Source organism: Lissotriton vulgaris, chromosome 1_1, assembly GCF_964263255.1.
Source record: "Lissotriton vulgaris chromosome 1_1, aLisVul1.2, whole genome shotgun sequence".
Lineage (NCBI taxonomy): Eukaryota > Metazoa > Chordata > Amphibia > Caudata > Salamandridae > Lissotriton > Lissotriton vulgaris.
The window spans coordinates 1,413,076,143-1,413,094,638 of NC_141685.1; the positions used below are offsets into that span (position 1 = coordinate 1,413,076,143).

Sequence of the window (18,496 nt, forward strand, 5' to 3'; positions counted from 1 at the left end):
AATCCTACCTTGAAGCAACCTCATGATCGATACAACTGTGTTGATGTTTTATACTGGGAATATCCCAATGGCAGAGTTTTATGTATCTAGATGCTATTGTATGACCCTTGGTGTGGTTCTTCCCAAACCATAAATTAAAAATGCATATCTTGCAACTCCAGGTCTACAGGACACGTGCAATTAGAGAGATATCAGGCCCACAAGAGGCCGGAGGGCTGTGTCCGTGTGTGTGGTAGGTGAGGGAAGATTGATCAATGTGGGGTTGCATTTCTCGACTGATTGTGAGCTAAGTCGCTGCTCAGCAAGCAAACAGCATGGAGGGGCGGAGTTGAAAATAGGTTGCTCCCAAGGTGCACTCTTGTGTCCTGGCAGGAGGTAGGGAGAGGACAAGAAAGAGGAGTTATTGGGGAAATTACAGTTTTACTCCACAAGGGTTAGTATAAATGGCAGGCTGTCTCAGGGCTGGGTGCTGGGCGGACGTCGAGGAGTGGGGGAAGTGGGGAAGCTCGCAAATAGTCTCCCCTGAGAACAAAGCTCTGGCGAAGACAATAATGATTCTTTGCTCACATGTGATAGGTTTCCCAAAGAGAAGCTTACACATCCACTCATGTTCGTGCTGGTGGAGAGGAGGATTAGCAGGCCGGGTCGCTGAACTCGTGCTTTTACACCGGACGTGTATTCCTAGAACTGGAGACCATATTATGTGAATAAACCTCACCCTAGGGGGCGTGGCCTCAGGAGGACGAGTATGTGCTTTCACGGAAAGCTAGTGAGTGCCTGGAACAAATCGACCAGCAGAAGAGGCTTTAATACAGAAATAGCGCATTCATTCCAAAAGGGGCAGAGCCAACGCAAGGGACACAAAGTACAGGAAAAGCACAGTTAAAGTTGTGAATTATGCGTTGGAGAGGAAGCAAACGATTGGCAGACTGGTATTTGCTACCAACTCGTAGGATTCTTTCTTTGTTTCATAGCCAATAAAGTAGCTGAAATAGAAGCATCCTTTAGAGTTTACGTAATGTGCTTGTTCACAGTGTAAACCCTTTGTAAAATTCAATGTATTGATATCATTTACTGCTTGAGCTTGTAAGTCACCCTTTAATAATAACGCGTTTTATTTTGTTAGACTTTCATAGTCTAAGTGATAGCTCAGATACCAAATTCGGTCCCCAAGAATGCTAAGATCTGTTAGTTATTTAATTAGAGTTCAATACCGCACACTATGCCTTACCCAGAAGTTGCAAGCAGTGGCATTGTAAGGGCGCCTTTGCCCTAATGCGAGCAATGATAGCAACGGTGCCCTGGGTAATGAGTAAACATGCGGTCTTCACTTTTCAAGCACTCTCACTCGTGGCGGTTTCCACCTTGCGGGAGCGAGCAGCAGCCATATGTTTGTAATTAACGTGGCTGCGCCGCTGCTCACTCCCGCAAGGTGGATGCCGCTACAAGCATGAGTGCAGTGCTTGAAAAGTGAAGACCGATGGCTAAAGGCCCTCCTAGAGCAGCGCATGTGCGCTGCCTAGGCGAGACCTAAAAAGGGAGGTTTGGCTTTGCCATTACCTTAAACTGCCCTTCTAGTCTGCAGTGACAGACTGGAAGCCATGCTTTGCCATGTCCCATTCAGGATGGCACAACAAATGCTGCAGTCCCGAGGGCACCCTCTTACAGGCTTTGAGTACCCCTGGTTCCATATACTAGGGACTTACAAGTAAGTTAGGCTATGCCAATTAGGGAAAAGCCAATCAAACATGCACCATTTTAAGGGTTAAAGCGAATGCACAGAATCGTGTTTAGCAGGGCTCTGGGCATTTCATTGCCATTACATCAGTACCTAGTGATCAAAATGGTGGCAAAAAAGTGGGGGTAAACCAGCAAAGACTCCCTTACATATTTAGATCCATGTGACCATCCTGCCCCCTCCCCCAGGCAAAGGAGGAAAATAAAATAATTTGAAATGGAGGTCACATTTGGGGGCATTATGAACTTACAATCAATGTCACAGCGAGTCATACTGACTGGCTATGTCCAGGAGCATCAGAGGAAAACGTTTGAAAATAAACACTTCCAGAAGTAAATTAAATCAGGTAATCATATTAAAAAAATCATATTCAACGTAGCGTGGTCAACCATTTTGTCACAACAAATGTGAATATGATTGTTGTAATGGATCATGAGTTAGTCATATAAATAATGCTAAAATGGATATAACATTGATTGGATACGGGACAGTGTCCTGTGTGGGTAATGCTGTTGATACAAGTGTTCAACACAGCTTGTAATCTGTTGCCTGTGAATTGTTTTCTTATCTGTTTTCCCTTTGGCAAGCTCGACAAACTGCGAGACCCCTGAATTCTTATAATAATGCTGTTCATCATTATAGCACAGCTCTACTGACAGAAGCCCACCATCCCCTCTCCAATCTGAACCTTTAAACTCAGTGGCTACTGTCTCCATATTCCAGGCTAGGAGGGGACTAGCGTTGGCAGCGGAAGGATGACCAGGTCTAAGACACAGATCTTTTTTATGTTTAGCCGTATTGGGAGAATCAGTATGAGCTCTCCTTTGCAAAGGTTAGTCAAGTCTCATTAACTATGTACCATACCTGCCCTCTTGTATGTGTAGTGTGAATGTTGTGTACTCATGACTCTGTATGCATGGGTGCACAAGACAATAGTTCTCCTGTCAGCTGTTTTTGTCTGGGTGGACATGGCTGCCTGCACTGAGGTAGCTCTGGACCTCAGTCCCTTAACCTTGTTCTTACTAGGTGGGGGAGAGGTTCCCTCACCCTCACTTTGATTTGTGTGACTCCCTATTAGCAGCTGAATATGCCTAGTAAAATGTAAGAAAAAATTTGGCGAACCAGCAGTCTTTTAGCTGATTGTCAAGGTCAATAGAGTAAGAACATGGTGCTAGTCCAGAAAAAACATACATGGAAGGGCGGCACACCTTCTTCAAGTCAAACCGGGGAATTTCGAGCCAACAGGGCACAGAATTTGGAATGGATATGGACAGTAGCAAAGGTTAAGCCAAACCTACATTTAAAAAGAGCCATGGTGTGAATGCTGGATTGGGGAGATTATTTATATTGAAATAAACAATACATAAAATGAGCCACAAATTTAAAAATACTCCCCTTCCCAATGCAGGCAGCAATGCAGTGTCTTAAGTGTTCTCATAGTGCATTGCAACGCTCAAAGGGAGCACTTTTGCAATGATTTTTAAACGGGCTCCAAAAATTAATGAATTATTTTTATGACTATCAATGAGAGAAAGCTGAAAATTAATAACTCTAAAACGTATATTATGGCTTGTGGTAAACGTATGAAACTTTTAAAGCGGTTCCATTTTAATAATCATAAAATAGAGGTGGTGGATAGATTTTGCTACCTCGGAGTGACCTTTAATATCAAGGGGACTTGGGCGCACGAGCTCTCAAATGTAAACGCTAGGATGGCTAAAAGCTCCTCCGGAGTTTTTCGCTTTGCTTCTAAGCTTGGTAGCCGCCGCATACCGGTTATGCTTGATATCTATAGGCATAGGTGTGTATCTATTGCTCTATATGGATCTGGTATTTGGGGCTACTGTCCGCATAGGGAACTTCAAGCCACCGAGAATGGGTTCCTTAAAAAACTCCTTTGTTTACCTCCCTTGGCTTCTAATGAACTGTGTCATAGTGAGGTGAGTTTGTACCATCTAACAGATCTAATAGGAATGAGACCTTTAATGGTCTGGAGGTCAATTTGGGCAAAAGATGAGACTGATTTCACCAGGCAGATCATTTTAGATTGTCTTAAAACGAGTAAAGCCTGCAATATCCCCTGGTTAAGTTATGTCTCATCCTCTTACAGTAATATGTTTAATCTTGACATTGTTAATGATCCTCATAGTGCTGTTACTGTCCCCAAAAAGGAACTCAAAAATGTCTTTATTGGGACCAAATCCAACTTACGTAAGGCAAAATGTAGCACTATGTCAACTTATACATTCTATCATTCTAACAGGTTGGAGGATAAAGGCATGCCTATGTACCTTAAATTTATTACCAAACAATCACATTTGTTTGTTCTAACGAGGCTAAGGCTTGGTATTGTGCATAATCTAGTGGCCTTCCCAGTGATGAAACTTCATAGTCAATCCCCCTGTCCCTGTGATGGCCAATCTAGGCAATGCACCTTGCACTTTATGCTCATTTGCCCTCTTTATTTGCACCTCCGCCGCTACTATCTTAGACCTGTTTTTAGAAAACACTCAGTTTATACTACAGCCCAAGCCCTGAAATTGTTATTTGCACTTGACTCTGTTGATATTTGTTTTTTTACTGCCACCTTTTTACTCAAAGCTGTCTCGCATAGGAAAAGTCTGGTGTTTTAATATCCCTTTTAATTCCCCAAACTGATGAGTTTTTCTGTTGTTTCCAATTTAATGTATATCCTGTGTATTTTTTTATTTTTATTGTATGCTTTTGTGATTGTTTTTAATAATCGAATAAAGCTTTGAAATTGAAATTGACTCCCTATTAGCAGCTGAATATGCCTAGTAAAATGTAAGAAAAAATTTGGCGAACCAGCAGTCTTTTAGCTGATTGTCAAGGTCAATAGAGTAAGAACATGGTGCTAGTCCAGAAAAAACATACATGGAAGGGCGGCACACCTTCTTCAAGTCAAACCGGGGAATTTTGAGCCAACAGGGCACAGAATTTGGAATGGATATGGACAGTAGCAAAGGTTAAGCCAAACCTACATTTAAAAAGAGCCATGGTGTGAATGCTGGATTGGGGAGATTATTTATATTGAAATAAACAATACATAAAATGAGCCACAAATTTAAAAATACTCCCCTTCCCAATGCAGGCAGCAATGCAGTGTCTTAAGTGTTCTCATAGTGCATTGCAACGCTCAAAGGGAGCACTTTTGCAATGATTTTAAAACCTTACATGTGTTCTAAAAAAGACAACCTCATGGTGAGGTTGAAAAATTCTAAACTCAAAAGGTAAACTTCCCAGTAATCTTTTCAAAGGGACAATCCCTCATTTTGGAACACACAATTCCTATTTTCTCATGATGTGCAAGTACTAAATTACACAAAAACTCTGCAAAGGACATATCATTTACCATTTTCACAAAATACTCACTCTGCTTCTTCAAAAAGGTTTTCTATGTTTTCAAGAGGCTGTGCAGCAGGATTGTGTGCAAGAATGCTTTTGATTTCCTTCAGTTTTTCTTCGACTGTGTTGATGGTATCTTGATAAGGCCCAGTGACTCCAGTTACTTTCAGGTCATTTGCTCTTTGGAGAAATTTCTGTGTCCGGTTACTCATTTCTTGAATAAGGGTATCCCAAAGTGCAAAACACTGGTGGCATGGTGTACAGTCGGGGAATGTACCAGAGTATCCTCGTGCACACTTGTCACACCGGGGTCCTTCAACTCCCTCATTACAAATGCATAAACCAGTAGTACGATTGCACTGCGGAGTCTGAATGCCTCTGGCATCACAGTCACAAGCTGAAAGATACACAAATATACTTGTTAGAAGTTTGCAAAGTAGAACTTCAAAAATAAAGCATACACTGATTAGATAAATTAGAGCATTGTAAAACTTAAAAATGCATTGCAAAGGCAGTCAGACTGAATACCAGTGAAAGAGAGAAAAACACAAAGTGCATTGACAAATAAGAAGCAATGCAAGAGGCAGTATTAGAAATGCACCTTTTCAACCAAAATCTTCCAGTCAACCTACCAACAGATTGCTGTTAAAGGAAACCTGCTGAAGCATCACCTAAGTCAATAAGTGCCAAAGACTAAAGACAGTGGCACTCATAGTGAGTGCTCCAAAACTAAGTAACAGTAGTATCAAACTTGGTGATATCAGGGGTATCTGTAGTTGCAGGTCCCAGTATTTCTGTTGGATCAGGAGAGGATTCCCCTTTATTACTATACAGAAAGACATTTGTCATGCCGAAATGTGTTACTACACCAATTTCTACACGTAAATCCATGATTCCTGCCAATGGTATCGCACTATTACCACACCCCATTGTTTCAGATGGTTAAGGCTGCACTATTTGTAATCCTGTTGAGGCAGTTTTCAGCCAAAATGCTATTATTGATGGCCAATGTGCTTTCCCAACCCCTTGAGACACTGTTCACTAAACCTCCTTCAACTTCGAGGTAGTGCAAAACCCCCTGACAAAAAAGCCCAGACACGCGCTTTTTGTAAGCAAACTCTGAATTTGTGTCCCAAGAACCAATTCACCTTTTAACCCGCGATTTAGATCTTGCCTACAGGTAGCTTTAGTTCACAGAACTACTACTTTTTTTTCTTTCAGCACTTCATGGGAGTGATTAGGGTTTCTTTCTCAGTCTCTCGTGTGCCGCTTCCCTTATTCGTCTCCACCTCACCATTGTTTCAGAGTTGTTCCACTCCTCCATTTTTCCCCAACTTCTCTGTCCTGCTCATTTAAAAAAAAAAATATTTGTTTCTACCCTCCAGTTCATCTGTTGCTCTCCCACTGCCACCTACACAGTATTGAGTTGCATGCATTCCTCATTGTTCCCCTTGCACCTTATCTGCCATTCTTGGAAGACTCTGCAGCTGCAAATTGGTACTGGACTGCTCCATCCTCTATATGCCATTTCACAACCCTTTGATATTTGTTATTTTACAGCTACACTATGGGCATCTGCCATCTTGGAATGGTAAATTAAAAGATATTAAAAATGCCACCTCAGTGTTGTGATACATACATCATTGTGCTGGTGCCATCTATTTTTTGTTTTTGCCAATGCTGTTTAGCATCAGCAATAAGTACTGGAAAACCCAAAAGGTCAACTAAAGCTATACAAAAGGCCAGGGAGACACTTCCACTTACTATCTCCAAGGTTGACCATTACAACTGATGCATCCTGTAGAAAGCTGGCTCTGTATATGGTATCACCATTAGGTGGGTATTCCGTGCAGAGAGTCCATAGGTTCCCAAAAGTGTACAGGGCTCAATGTAAAACCCAAGGTGGTCTATTAGTGGTAGTGTGGGCAAGCATCCTTAGGCCTAACACAGAGGTTGACATTTATTGCAAAATATTGACCTATAATGCACACACAACTCAATCAGGAGTTCCACACCAATTGAAGAAAAATAAAATTTGTTTGTATTTTATTTTAAGACCAAGATCTTCGCAATAAAGTACAAACGTTTTTAAATAAAAATACTTCTCACTTTGAAAAATCAGAACAGAAGAGGTCAATGTTATCCTATGGGGAAAACAAAATCTTGTTTAAAGAGGTAACACACTTACAATTCCAGTTTTCAGGAACAACAGGTAAGCAAGGGGAAAGGGCTAGGTGAGTAGTAAAGTTACACCATCAGCGCACAGGGGTGGCCAGGTGCAGAGGTAAAAATTGGAATTTGGCCCAATTCGTTTCAATGGAGAATTGGCGGGGTGCCTGGAGGTAAGTTAATCGGTTGTAGGGGGAAAAGCTTTGGGGATTAGGACCAGCACAGGGGCGGGGCACAAAGCAGCACCAAACATACACCACCAGCAGCATATGAGCGGCCATGCGCAGGGTGCAATTTCAGGGATGGGCATCCAAAGTTTTTCAATAGAGATTCTTCTTCCAGCAAAGGCTGCATGGAGTGGCATCTGAGGTTGCAGGAAGGAGACCAACGACATCAGTGGTAAGAAGAGATGTAGCCCGTCATAGGGACACTGTCAGTTTAGCTGTCCAAGGCCCAGGGGGCATCTGGTGCAGGGGTGCCTTTTGACGTCAGAGTCTTCTCACTGGAGCCAGTCACGGTCAGGGCGAGCCTCTGGATCCACACTGCAAGCGCCGCCGTGGAGATCAGGAGACGTCAGCCAACGCTGGACACAAGGTCAGGATCGCTGGGAAGACTTCACTGCACAGATGAGCCACTCAGACTCGGGCCTTGGGCGTCGGGTGCTGAGTGGGCAGGGGTTGCGGTTCCAGCTGGATCTGGAGCCTTTGTAGTAGTTCTTTTTTGGACAGGTCCTCTATCCACAGGAGATTTGAGTCTTTTTTTTAAGGTAGCAGTCCTCCCAGGGTTTCAGAGGTTGCTGGCTGCAAGACAGGTTGCAGGTTTGCAGAAGCTGGGGACAGGCCGGTAGGGCTGGGGCCAATGCAGTCATCGTCTTCAGTCTCCTCTGTAGGGTTATCTTCTTTCTCCTTAGGTCGTCGCAGATCTAGTTTCTAGGTCTGGGGAGCCATCTAAATACTAAATTTAAGGACGTTTTAGTCAAGTAGCAGGTAGGGCCAATTGGCCCTTTACCTGGGGTGACAACACCGTCTATTATGCCACCCTCTTGAAGGAGGGGGCATAGACCTAGCCCTGATTGGAGGAGTTCCTTCATCTTCAAGATGGTGGAGACTGAAAGATGTGCTTCACCTTGCTTCCCCACCTTAGGGGTGGAGGTTTCGGAGGTGGGCATACCTATTCTCCTAAGTTTCCCGCTGGTTTTTCTGCCCAAAGAAGGGATGTAAACCAGGGGCTGCCATCTGCTGCTAGCAGCTGAGGGGGGTCGCATCACAAAGCAGCAGGCCTTTGAAACTTCCCCCTTCGAGCACTGGCCCATCCTGGGAGAGGAGGTGTGCATTGTTTCTGGTCCGAGAAAAGAGGGGGTCTCCACCCAGGGGTCCATAAACATATCTGGTGGTGGCTGGCTGTCTACAGCAGGTCAAAGACCACACCAGTGTTGGTAGGCCAAACATTCCTGTGTTCAGTGAAGCCATCCTGGTGCTTTGGAACTCAAGTTGTCTAGTTCCTAGCCCATGTACTCTCCATGGCGTCACTGGCACTTACAACATTAAGGAATGGACTCTAATATTGTAGGGGCATATCTGCTCATGCAGATATACCCTCACCTGTGGTATAGTGCCTTAGGGCTGTTAGGCCTGCTAGAGGAGTGACTTAACTAAATCTTCAGACCGTGCTAGCTGGCATGGCATGCAGGCCGGGTGCCATGTCGACGTGGTCATTTTTCACCTCATAGGGACATGCAAACTGCAAGGACAGTGGCATGGTCCCAGTGAGGATGGTCCAGATGACCCTCTTCAGCTCCCAGGCCCTAGGTGCCCAAGGTACCACTTACTAGGGACTTACAGGGGGCAAAAGTACCAATTATGGATAGGTTTTTAGGGAAGAAGCACTAGCACAGGGGACCTGGATGGCAGGGACTATGTGCACTATAATTGAAACCACATCAAAAACCAGGCAAAAAGTGGGGGCTAACCATGCAAAAGGAGGTACTTTCACACGTCTTTCTCCCCACCCAACAAAAGAGGATGAAACTAACCTTTCCCTGAAGCCCAGATGCGAGTTCAAAGGTACTCAGATATTTGGTTGCCCCATACCGGTCAATTAATTCATCTGCTGTAGGTATTGGGTGTGCAACAGTTTTTGTCATAGCACTGAGGCCCCTGTAGTTCGCACAAAACCTCATTTCTTTCTTTTCACCCTTGGAGTGAGGTTTGGGGACTAAGACAAATGGGCTGGCCCGGGGGCTCTCTGAGGGTTTAATGACACCCAATTCAGCATCTTTCTTACTTCCGCTTGGATGCTCACTCTGACATTATCAGACTGCCTGTAAATTTTGTTTTTGACAGGTAGGCGGTCACCAGTGTACACCTCATGGATACACCAGCTAGTCTGACCAGGGGTCCTGGTGAAGAGCTCAGCATACTGAATTTGGACTTGCCTGCAGTCAGCTTGCTGTTGGTCTGTGAGGGTGTCTGAAAGGACTACTCCATCAATAGATCCATCTTTGGGATTGCAGGAGAGGAGATCAGGGAGAGGTTCATTCTCAGTTTCCTAATCCTCATCTGTGACCATGAGCATAGGCATGACAGCTCTGTCATAATAGGGTTTCAGGCGGTTGACATGTATTACCCTTTTGGGGTGTTTGCAACTGCTAAGGTCCACCAGACAGGTGACTTTCTCTTTTCTTTCAAGGACAGGGTAGGGCCCATTCCATTTGTCTTGGAGGGCCCTAGGGGCCACTGGCTCCAATACCCACACCTTTTTCCCTAGTTTCAAATCTACCAAAGCAGTCTTCTGGTCATACCACTGCTTTTGAAGCTCTTGGCTGGCCTGAAGGTTTTGGCTTGGTTTTTCCATGTATTGAGCCATCCGGAGCGAAGGCAAAGCACATAGTCCACTATGTCTGGTTTTGGTTCTTTGAGAGGTTTTTTCCAACCTTCTCTTACAAGACTCAGCTGGACGAGTGGAAGGGGGTGGTGGGGGACGGGGTTGGCATCCTCTCCTGTGAGGGAAGCCAGATTTGTATACTAAAGGCGATGGGCTCTTAGAAGTTCCTTACCTTGGATGCTAAAGTGCAGGTCATCCTGTGGGAGGGGGTGTAAACACCCTCTGCCCAAGCACGCCTTCTTCCTGACCTCCTGTGAGCAAAGTCCCTCACCCCCGGTGGTCAGAAACTTGTCTGTGGTGGCATGCTGGCTAGGACCAGTCAGTCAGCACACTAGTAGTTGGAAGGTGTATAAATATGGCTCTTTATGTGATATATCAAAAATCTGATATACCGTTTAAAGAGTCCAGGGGTTTCCTAATGGGTGGACAGGGGCTTGCAATGCAACCTCAAAGCGCTCTGTTAAGGGGTAGTGTGGTCGAGCAGCCTTAGGCTAAACAAGGAGGAGTGCAAGACATCTGCAAATACACACGATGGTTAAAAAAATTACACACAACTCAAGAAGGAGATCCATAAAAATGTAGGCATCAGAAGAAACATCGTTCAGGTTAGTAAATTTATAAATGCTTTCTTTTCAGTTCAAAAAGTGGACATTGCAATTCTTCAGTTCTGCAATGTTATTCTATGGAAAAAATAACATTTTCTGCAAACGGGTACAAGACAGCGACTTATGGGACCACTCTCCAGTAGTTATGGTGAGTGATGGGCAAGGTTGAAGGTAGCACAAGCAGTATACCATCAGGGGCATGGGGGGCAGGCGAGTGCAGGGTGCAAAACAGCGTCGGAAGCCCATTAGGTTTCTATGAAAATCGGTCACTGCGAAAAGAGGCTGCAGGCTCTAGCTGGAAGGCCAGTCAGGGTGAACCAACAGGTGGGTTCAAGTCTTGCGATGCTACTTTTTCGCTCAACATGCGTTCCTGAGGCTCATAAGGTTCGAACCAACAAATCTCAGCATGCCCAGCTCATGAGATCGCGTAGTGGGTGCTTTTCTGCACCCTTTCCTTTTGCTGCACTACAAATTGCTGCCTTTAGATTGGAGCAACATATTCTCATAGCAGGAGTCCTTAGCAATGCACTTGGTGGAACTCTAAAATGAATAAACTTTTCAGATATGGTCCACTCTTAGTAGTTTGACATATTTGCTCCAATGGCTGACACTGTGATTAGTTCAAATATCAATCTGTAGCTCGGTGTAAAATATATCTAACAAACTGAATTTTTTGCAGCCTTCAACATTCCACACTTGTAAACAGGGGCCCAGAAAGTATATTTGTAGATACGAGAGCAGGAGATGGCAAATGGATGAGAGCACTGGTGAAGAGTGTTAGAACAGACACCTAGCAAATTGATCCTTAGACAAGGGCGGAAAGATCATGGTAATCTCACTGTTACAGGAGACCCTGAAACTAGCATTGGGAATACACTATTATGGGACAGGAAAGAAACTGGCACTACAAGAAAACTATTCCATTTGCATAGTGATACATGGACATTGACAATAGGACAACGTGAAATGGCAGGCGGTACACAGATACTCAGTGGAATAGGGAGAATTGAAGTTGTGACAGTGCAAAGACATCAGTATGACATGAAGATGTGGACGAAGGCAGCAGCATTTAAAGATCAATATTCTGGAAAGGGAAGCTCAAACTTCAGCATATAGGAAAGGAACTGAAGTGGTAATAAGAAACGAAAAACAATGAAACAGCAAGACACCAGCTCTGACACATACTTGGACACAGACAGAGAGACCATTAAATGATCTGTTTTTTTATGCAGGTTGGCCCAGTTTTTGGGGAGTTTACAGCGTTGTTTTTACATGTGCTCGGAGCAGTGCAGTGCATAATGAGTTATATGTCTTCAATTCACACTTGTGTGATATTGTACAGGGAAATAATGTTTGTGGTTCCAGATTAGACATACATACATACACATTTAAATGTATGGAAGCTATCAAATATTCAGCTAATCATTTCCTAACACTCAAGAATGGCAGTGGGATTAACTCAGCTAGAACAAGAGCCATTATTAAGTCCTCAACATTTCCTTTATACAAGATAGTACTTTTTTAAGGATGAATCGTTGTGGTTCTCTTAAAACGATGTTCACAATTAAATCACTGGAACTGCTACATTACAACATAAAATTCCAGGGAGAAGGGGTGTCTGACTTACATTTGACTACACAATGTTGTTAGAACTGTTATGCTCGAAAACGTCTGCATTTGTTCTGGAAACTTCCACTGAAACATTAAAATAGTTTCAAAGCTGCAATACATAATCTTTTGGTTTATAAGGTGGGAGCGAATAATATAATGAACTTGTTATATGAACAAAGGGGGATGACTCTTTCTGCCTCCTTAACTTACCTTTTCTGAACTGCTGTAAGGAAAGGTCTCTTTTTATGGTCACCCCCTAAGTTACTGGACTAATGCTGCTGGTTTTTCAAATCAAGGGTGCACAGACGCCTGCGAACCAGAGCTTAGTATTTGTGCCCTTACCCACATACTGATATGTTGAATTGGCTTTTGCCTAATTGGCTGAGCTATTTTGTCTGTAAGACTTAGTAAAAAGTACGCAGAGCATGTAAGCTGGAGGGTCCCCCCAGGACTGCAGCACTGGTTGAGCCACCCTGGTTGAGACACAAGTAGAACACAGCTCCCCACCCGCCATTTGCAGGCTTGAAGGGCAGTTTTAACTGCTGGCCCGACATTGTAATTTAAAACAATGGCAAAGCCAGATTTCCACCTGGTATATATATAAGTCACCCCTAAGGTATGGTGTCACATAGTTCATGGGCAGTACCTTTACAAGTGTTTACTGTGGAAAAGCTTGGTCGCCAGATTAGCAAGTGCAGGGTTACATACTGGCACAGAGCCTCAAATGTGCTAACTCTGGAATAGTGCAACTAAAGTGGGTTATCCAAGGTAGGAAGGAACTTACGACATTAAGTCTGATATGATTTTCAGGCCGAAATTAATGTGATAAGTTGCAGTGTGCAACTTTAGCAAAGATGCCGCTTTGTTGCCTTCAGTCCTCTGTGCCCATACTGGTTGCACACAGGGTTCTGTGGCCGAAACAGCTTCCTACCCTCCTGGGGAGATGTGCTAACGACTGTCATGAAGCCAAAAAGGTTTTAACGCAAAAGGCGAGTTTCAAAGACAAAGCAGTCTCTGAAGTGCAATTTGGGAGAGGGGCTGCTCTATTGTTCAGGCAGACAGAGAGGGGAAACCAGTTGCCAAGCCGGGTTTCCGGTAGCCAAACCTCTTGGTTGGGATAGGGAACTCACATGCCGGAAGAAGGGTCCTGCCAGATTTGAAATGGGCTGCATGGTGCATCATGGGATGCCCAGATGCCACACTTTGCAGGAAGTGGTCATCAGATGGGAGGGAACATGGTAGGCAATTGGCTAGCAACCACATCCTGCCCTGAGGACATATTCATATATTTGTGATAGGTTACATTATTAACATTAGCATGTAGTAATCAGTGGCTCTTCAGGGACAAGAGAGGCAGTAGGGTTGCTCAGGAGGGACAGTACATTATAGTAGTCTAGGATTTTATTGAAAGGTTGACAAATTATTGTAGTCCACAATTCTTTCCCTTGTTATGTTTTTTGGCAAAAAATAAAAATAGCTAATGGATGGCAGTGGAATGAGAAAAATCCTCCAATATGTGTCAGAGCAAGTGAAATCAAATTTATCATAGGAAATTAACTAACAGAAGAGTTATATTATTATTTACCCAAAAGACACCCTGAAAACTAGCCAAGCTAAAAAATTACCAGAGAATAATTTGCCTTATTCCAACACTCCAGAGTGTTTAAGCAAGGTTCAGAGACAATGATATGAGATTTTAATTCATGGCGTTGTTAACAGTCCACAATATCATATCAGACCAAACGAAATCAAACTGGTCATAAGAAATTAACTTACAGAAAAGTTATTTTTTAATCCAATAGACACATTGAAAATTAGCAAAGAAAATTAATTACCAGAGAATAAATTGTCCTACTCCGTCACTTCAGACTCTTTAAGTAAAGTTCAGAGAAGATGGGGTGGGAGTTTCATTTATGAACATATTTTCAATCAAAGCTTTCATGCACACAGTACAAAACAGCCCAAAGTAATATAAATAGCTTTATTGCTAATACATAACCTCACCTTGACATTCTGTTCTAGGATCCCCCCAGTAAAGCTCTTGGCAATCGCTGCAAGTGCGTCCTCCAAATCCTGGCATGCACCGACAATTCCCAGTAAACTGTAATGAATGACAAATTAGAATTATTAGCAAAGCTTCTGGACCAAACATGTATGCTCTATTTAAATGATCAAATGTGTTACAACAAAAGCAATAACAGTTGTTGAAATCAGCCATGAAAATGAAAAAAACATTAGGACAACTCAATAATGCAGAGTGATGGATGAAAGACTGAAGAATGGTACACAGCCACTAACATTGCAGTTGGAGACAAATTCCCACCTGAGCAAGAGAACCTACTTTTATTAGCTTGCTTTTGAGACTCAGGTTAGCAGGTATCAAGTACAAACAGTTGGCCATCTTAAAGGGGCCACAAGTATGTACCTGAATCATAAGCCTATGAGTACCAGCATAGGAAAGTGCCCTTTTGACATGGCCAAAACCACTTTTTGCCTGGTATCTGATGTGATTTCGACTGAAAGTGCACTGGGTCCCCAGTGCCAGATCTCTTTCTCAAAACTGTACAATTGTTTCAGCCAATTGGGAATACCTTTAGCACTCTCTGTAAGCCCTTAGTAAATCGTACCTCTAGTGCGTGGGGTCTGAGGTACTAAAGAGGGTCCCGAAGGGCTACAACATAATTTGTGCCTTCCCGAGTCCCCTCAATAACCACATTCAAGACTGCCACTGCAGGCTGCGTTGTTTGGTGCAGACAAAAGTGAAAACACAACATGACACACATCCCTGTGTGCCATGTCCTCTAACACTACATGTAATATTTGTAAGCCACTGCTACAGCAGGCCTTGCAGCATTAAGGCAGTGTGCCTTATATTTCATGGGAGGACATAAAAGCATGAGCATATATGCCCCTGTGCTTGTCAGTTCCGTTACTACCAGCAGGGAAGTCATTTTAAAACATGTGCTGTACACTAGTGAACACAACTTACCCAGCTACAGGATGACTTCACTGAAAATAGGGATGTTTGGTATCAAACATCTTGTATTGCTAAACCCACACTGATTTCTATGTTGGATTTATTAATACATTAATACATGCACACAGAGGGCACCTTACAGGTGCCCTCTGAAAAACTACCAGCCTCTGGTGTGTTAACTGACTGGTTCCGGTCAGCCTGCTGCCACAGAATAGTTTGACTACCCAAAGGGTGAAGGCCTTTGCTTACAGGAGGTCAGTAGCAAAGCCTGCTCGGGAAGAGGGTGTTCACCCCTCTTCCCACAGGATGACCTGCTGATTAGCATACCAAGGCAGGGGAACTTAAATTTAAAAAAAAAAGCTACCGCCTTTGAGAGTCAGGCTTCCCTCACAGTAAAGGAAGCCGGCCCCCTTTGTCCATAGTGCTTTGGCACCTGGCCAGGTGTGAACATTAGCTAGTCAGGTAGGCGTGCCTAACCTGAAGTGGACATGATTTTTCAGAGTTGGCCACCTTTGTGATCGCAAACGTAGGAACTCTGGGACAGAGTTAAGCCCACTTCCCAAAGGAAGTGGTCGTATAAGGGGCGTAGTGACCCCAAGGAAGGTAGCACATTGGCTACTACCCTACACTCTCTTAACACCACAAAATTCAGTATTTAGGAGATCCCCTGCCACAGAAAAGCAGATCCTGCAGGCCAGAAAGAAGAAAACCGATGTGAAGAGTTGCAAAGAGCAAGCACAGAAAAGTCAGCAACTGACTTGGTGCCAACCCTGTCGGCCTGCCTGCTGACTTCGACCATTGCACCAAAAGACGACTTGTCCTGCAGTTGCTTTGCCTCCAAGGCCTTAGAGACCTGCCAGCACTTCACCCAGGAACCCAGATCTCCTGCTAAGCAGAGGACTTAATTTCCTGCTTTCTGCAGCCACCCAAAGAGACCTGAGAGGACTTCAGGATGGCGAAAACCCGACCCCCAAGGACACCACTGAACCTGTTGCTATCAGCCCGAGTTCAAGTGGGCCAACGGTGCCAGCATGGTTCAGCCATTTAGAGACCGAGCCCACTAGGGTTTCACCCCTCGTGGACTACCCAAAGTCGCCTGCAGCCTCTCTACGCAGGCCTCCTCTACAGGGGCCAAAAAAAACCAAACGCCTAAGGACACTTCTGCACCCGTTGCCCCGTGGGTCCCTTGCTTGCTGTGCCACTGGTTTCAAGCTAGCTGGCTGATATGGGGTGATACATCGAAACCAGTCCCATGATGCTTGTTTCCGGTCCAGGGAGGACCCATCGTGGCAGTTCGTGCTGGACTGTTCCCATGAGGAGCAGGGTCAAGACTGATTTGCATATGGCAGGGTCTAAACAAGGGTGGCGTAGTGCGCAAAAGAACAATGGATTCAACCCAGATCTCTTGACTGGGGGTGAATGTTTGATTTCTTCAGCATTCAGTCCATCATTTGTTGCCGCAGCATGTTTATTCTGAAGGCCGCACTGTCATTTGTAAGCAAACTGCAGCACCACTGTATTATAAAAGTCTCTCAAGGTTTATACCTACTTGTTCCTATGAAAGCTATTTCCCACCACATCTTTCACTCACACGAAAACAGAATCCTGCAAAAAGGGACAATCTTGTCTTCTGGTAGCACCTCTTGGGTATGGCAGAAGCACGCTACACAAATGCTGATATCATAAATTCCAGGTACATTTGAATACTTACCTCTGGATAGTCAGTACTTGGTTTCCTAATGTTTGGGCTGCATTGTTTTTTAAGCTTTGCCATTCCATCAGTTTTGAAGGACTTGTACGTGACTTGCTACCAAAACATGGAACTTGATTTTCCTAATCTTACTTTCCCTTCCTGCTTTCCTCACCAACAAGCAGAGTGATTTTTATGCTGGCAATGTTGGTCCTCATTATACTTTGTAATATGTAGTGGTGCCTTCATCTAATAAAAGCAGCCACAAAAATAGTGATGAACCAGTATTCAGTGACCAAGATGTAATTCAATCCCAATGCCTAGGACCATTGAGGCCTGGTTTGGAGGCTAGTTCTGATTCAAGACACTCCTACACATTGTCCTGCAGGCAGCAACTGACTTTCTTAGGACTTTGGAAAGGTAGGATAACATATGCACAGTAATGTCTTCGTCCAGGGGTTATTGTCCTGCGTGACCTGCCACAATCTCCTCCACCCTTTCTTTAGAAGATGTATATCTTCGTGCGCAGACATGTCTGATTCACCTTCAGGGGCCGTATTACATAAGGTGCCCCGGGGGCTTAACGGGTGTTTGCGCCCGCTTTCTGCGACCCGGGGGCACTTTGGTATTATAGAAGGGCATGCAGACTCTTGTGCATCCCCTTCTATAATACGGATAGTGTTGGTGCACTTAAAGCACCAGCGCTACCAACAGAGGGTGTTCCCTCATTTGCATAGGGGCGTGCCCTAGGCAAACAAGGAAATTCCTTTGACTCTGTGCCCGCGCCATATTACAGAAGCGGGTACGGAGTCAAAGAAGCCCTCAGGAGGCGGACTGACAGTGTGCCATTTAAAAGGTGGGGCACTGTCAGCACGCCTCCTAACAGCAGCCTTCTGCAAGGAGTAAAGGGAGTCCCATGGACCCCCCCAGATATCCCCTTGCAGGCAGGTGCAGTCATGGACTGCACCCCCCTGAAAGTGGATCTCTAAACCCCTTTGAAAGTGCAGGCGAGTGCCTCCTGCAATGTGAAAACACAGAGCGGCTGATCCTTGTTTTCACATGAATTTGCTGCCCTGGCGGCAGCGCATTCACCCTAAAGGGGTGCAAACAATGACGATATGTAATACGGCCCCAGAGCGGCACTGGAGGGACCAGAGTCACTTCTACAACTGGATTTCTAATCCAACATTTTCAGTATTTATTCTGTTGTCCAAATAACAAATGGTAGAAGCATTAACATTTCTAACTATTTTAATAATTTCTGAAAAACTTTTTGCACGCAGGACTCTTGTACAAAATGAACATACTCTGGACTGGTCTATTTTTTATTTGAAAGATTTTCGAGAAATATGTCCTTTTGTATCTTATAAGCATTACTGGGCCTCAGAGGTCTATAAAACTTTGAAAGTCCGTAATAGTATTTGTGGGTAAAACTTAAGTAGTGTCCTCATGTTACG

The 18,496-nt window shown here is 44.2% G+C and overlaps 1 protein-coding gene across 1 annotated transcript in view; it reads right to left on the bottom strand.

The window, feature by feature from the left end:
* The window catches only part of LOC147750619 (laminin subunit beta-1-like), a 308,945-nt gene that overhangs the window by 93,397 nt on the left and 197,052 nt on the right, over positions 1 to 18,496 (bottom strand). The window contains exons 23-24 of the mRNA XM_086967210.1: positions 14,377 to 14,473; positions 5,132 to 5,501 (exon numbers count right to left, since the gene is read on the bottom strand). Coding sequence (XP_086823336.1) covers positions 5,132 to 5,501; positions 14,377 to 14,473 — 467 coding nt within the window. The remainder of the gene's footprint in view (positions 1 to 5,131; positions 5,502 to 14,376; positions 14,474 to 18,496) is intronic.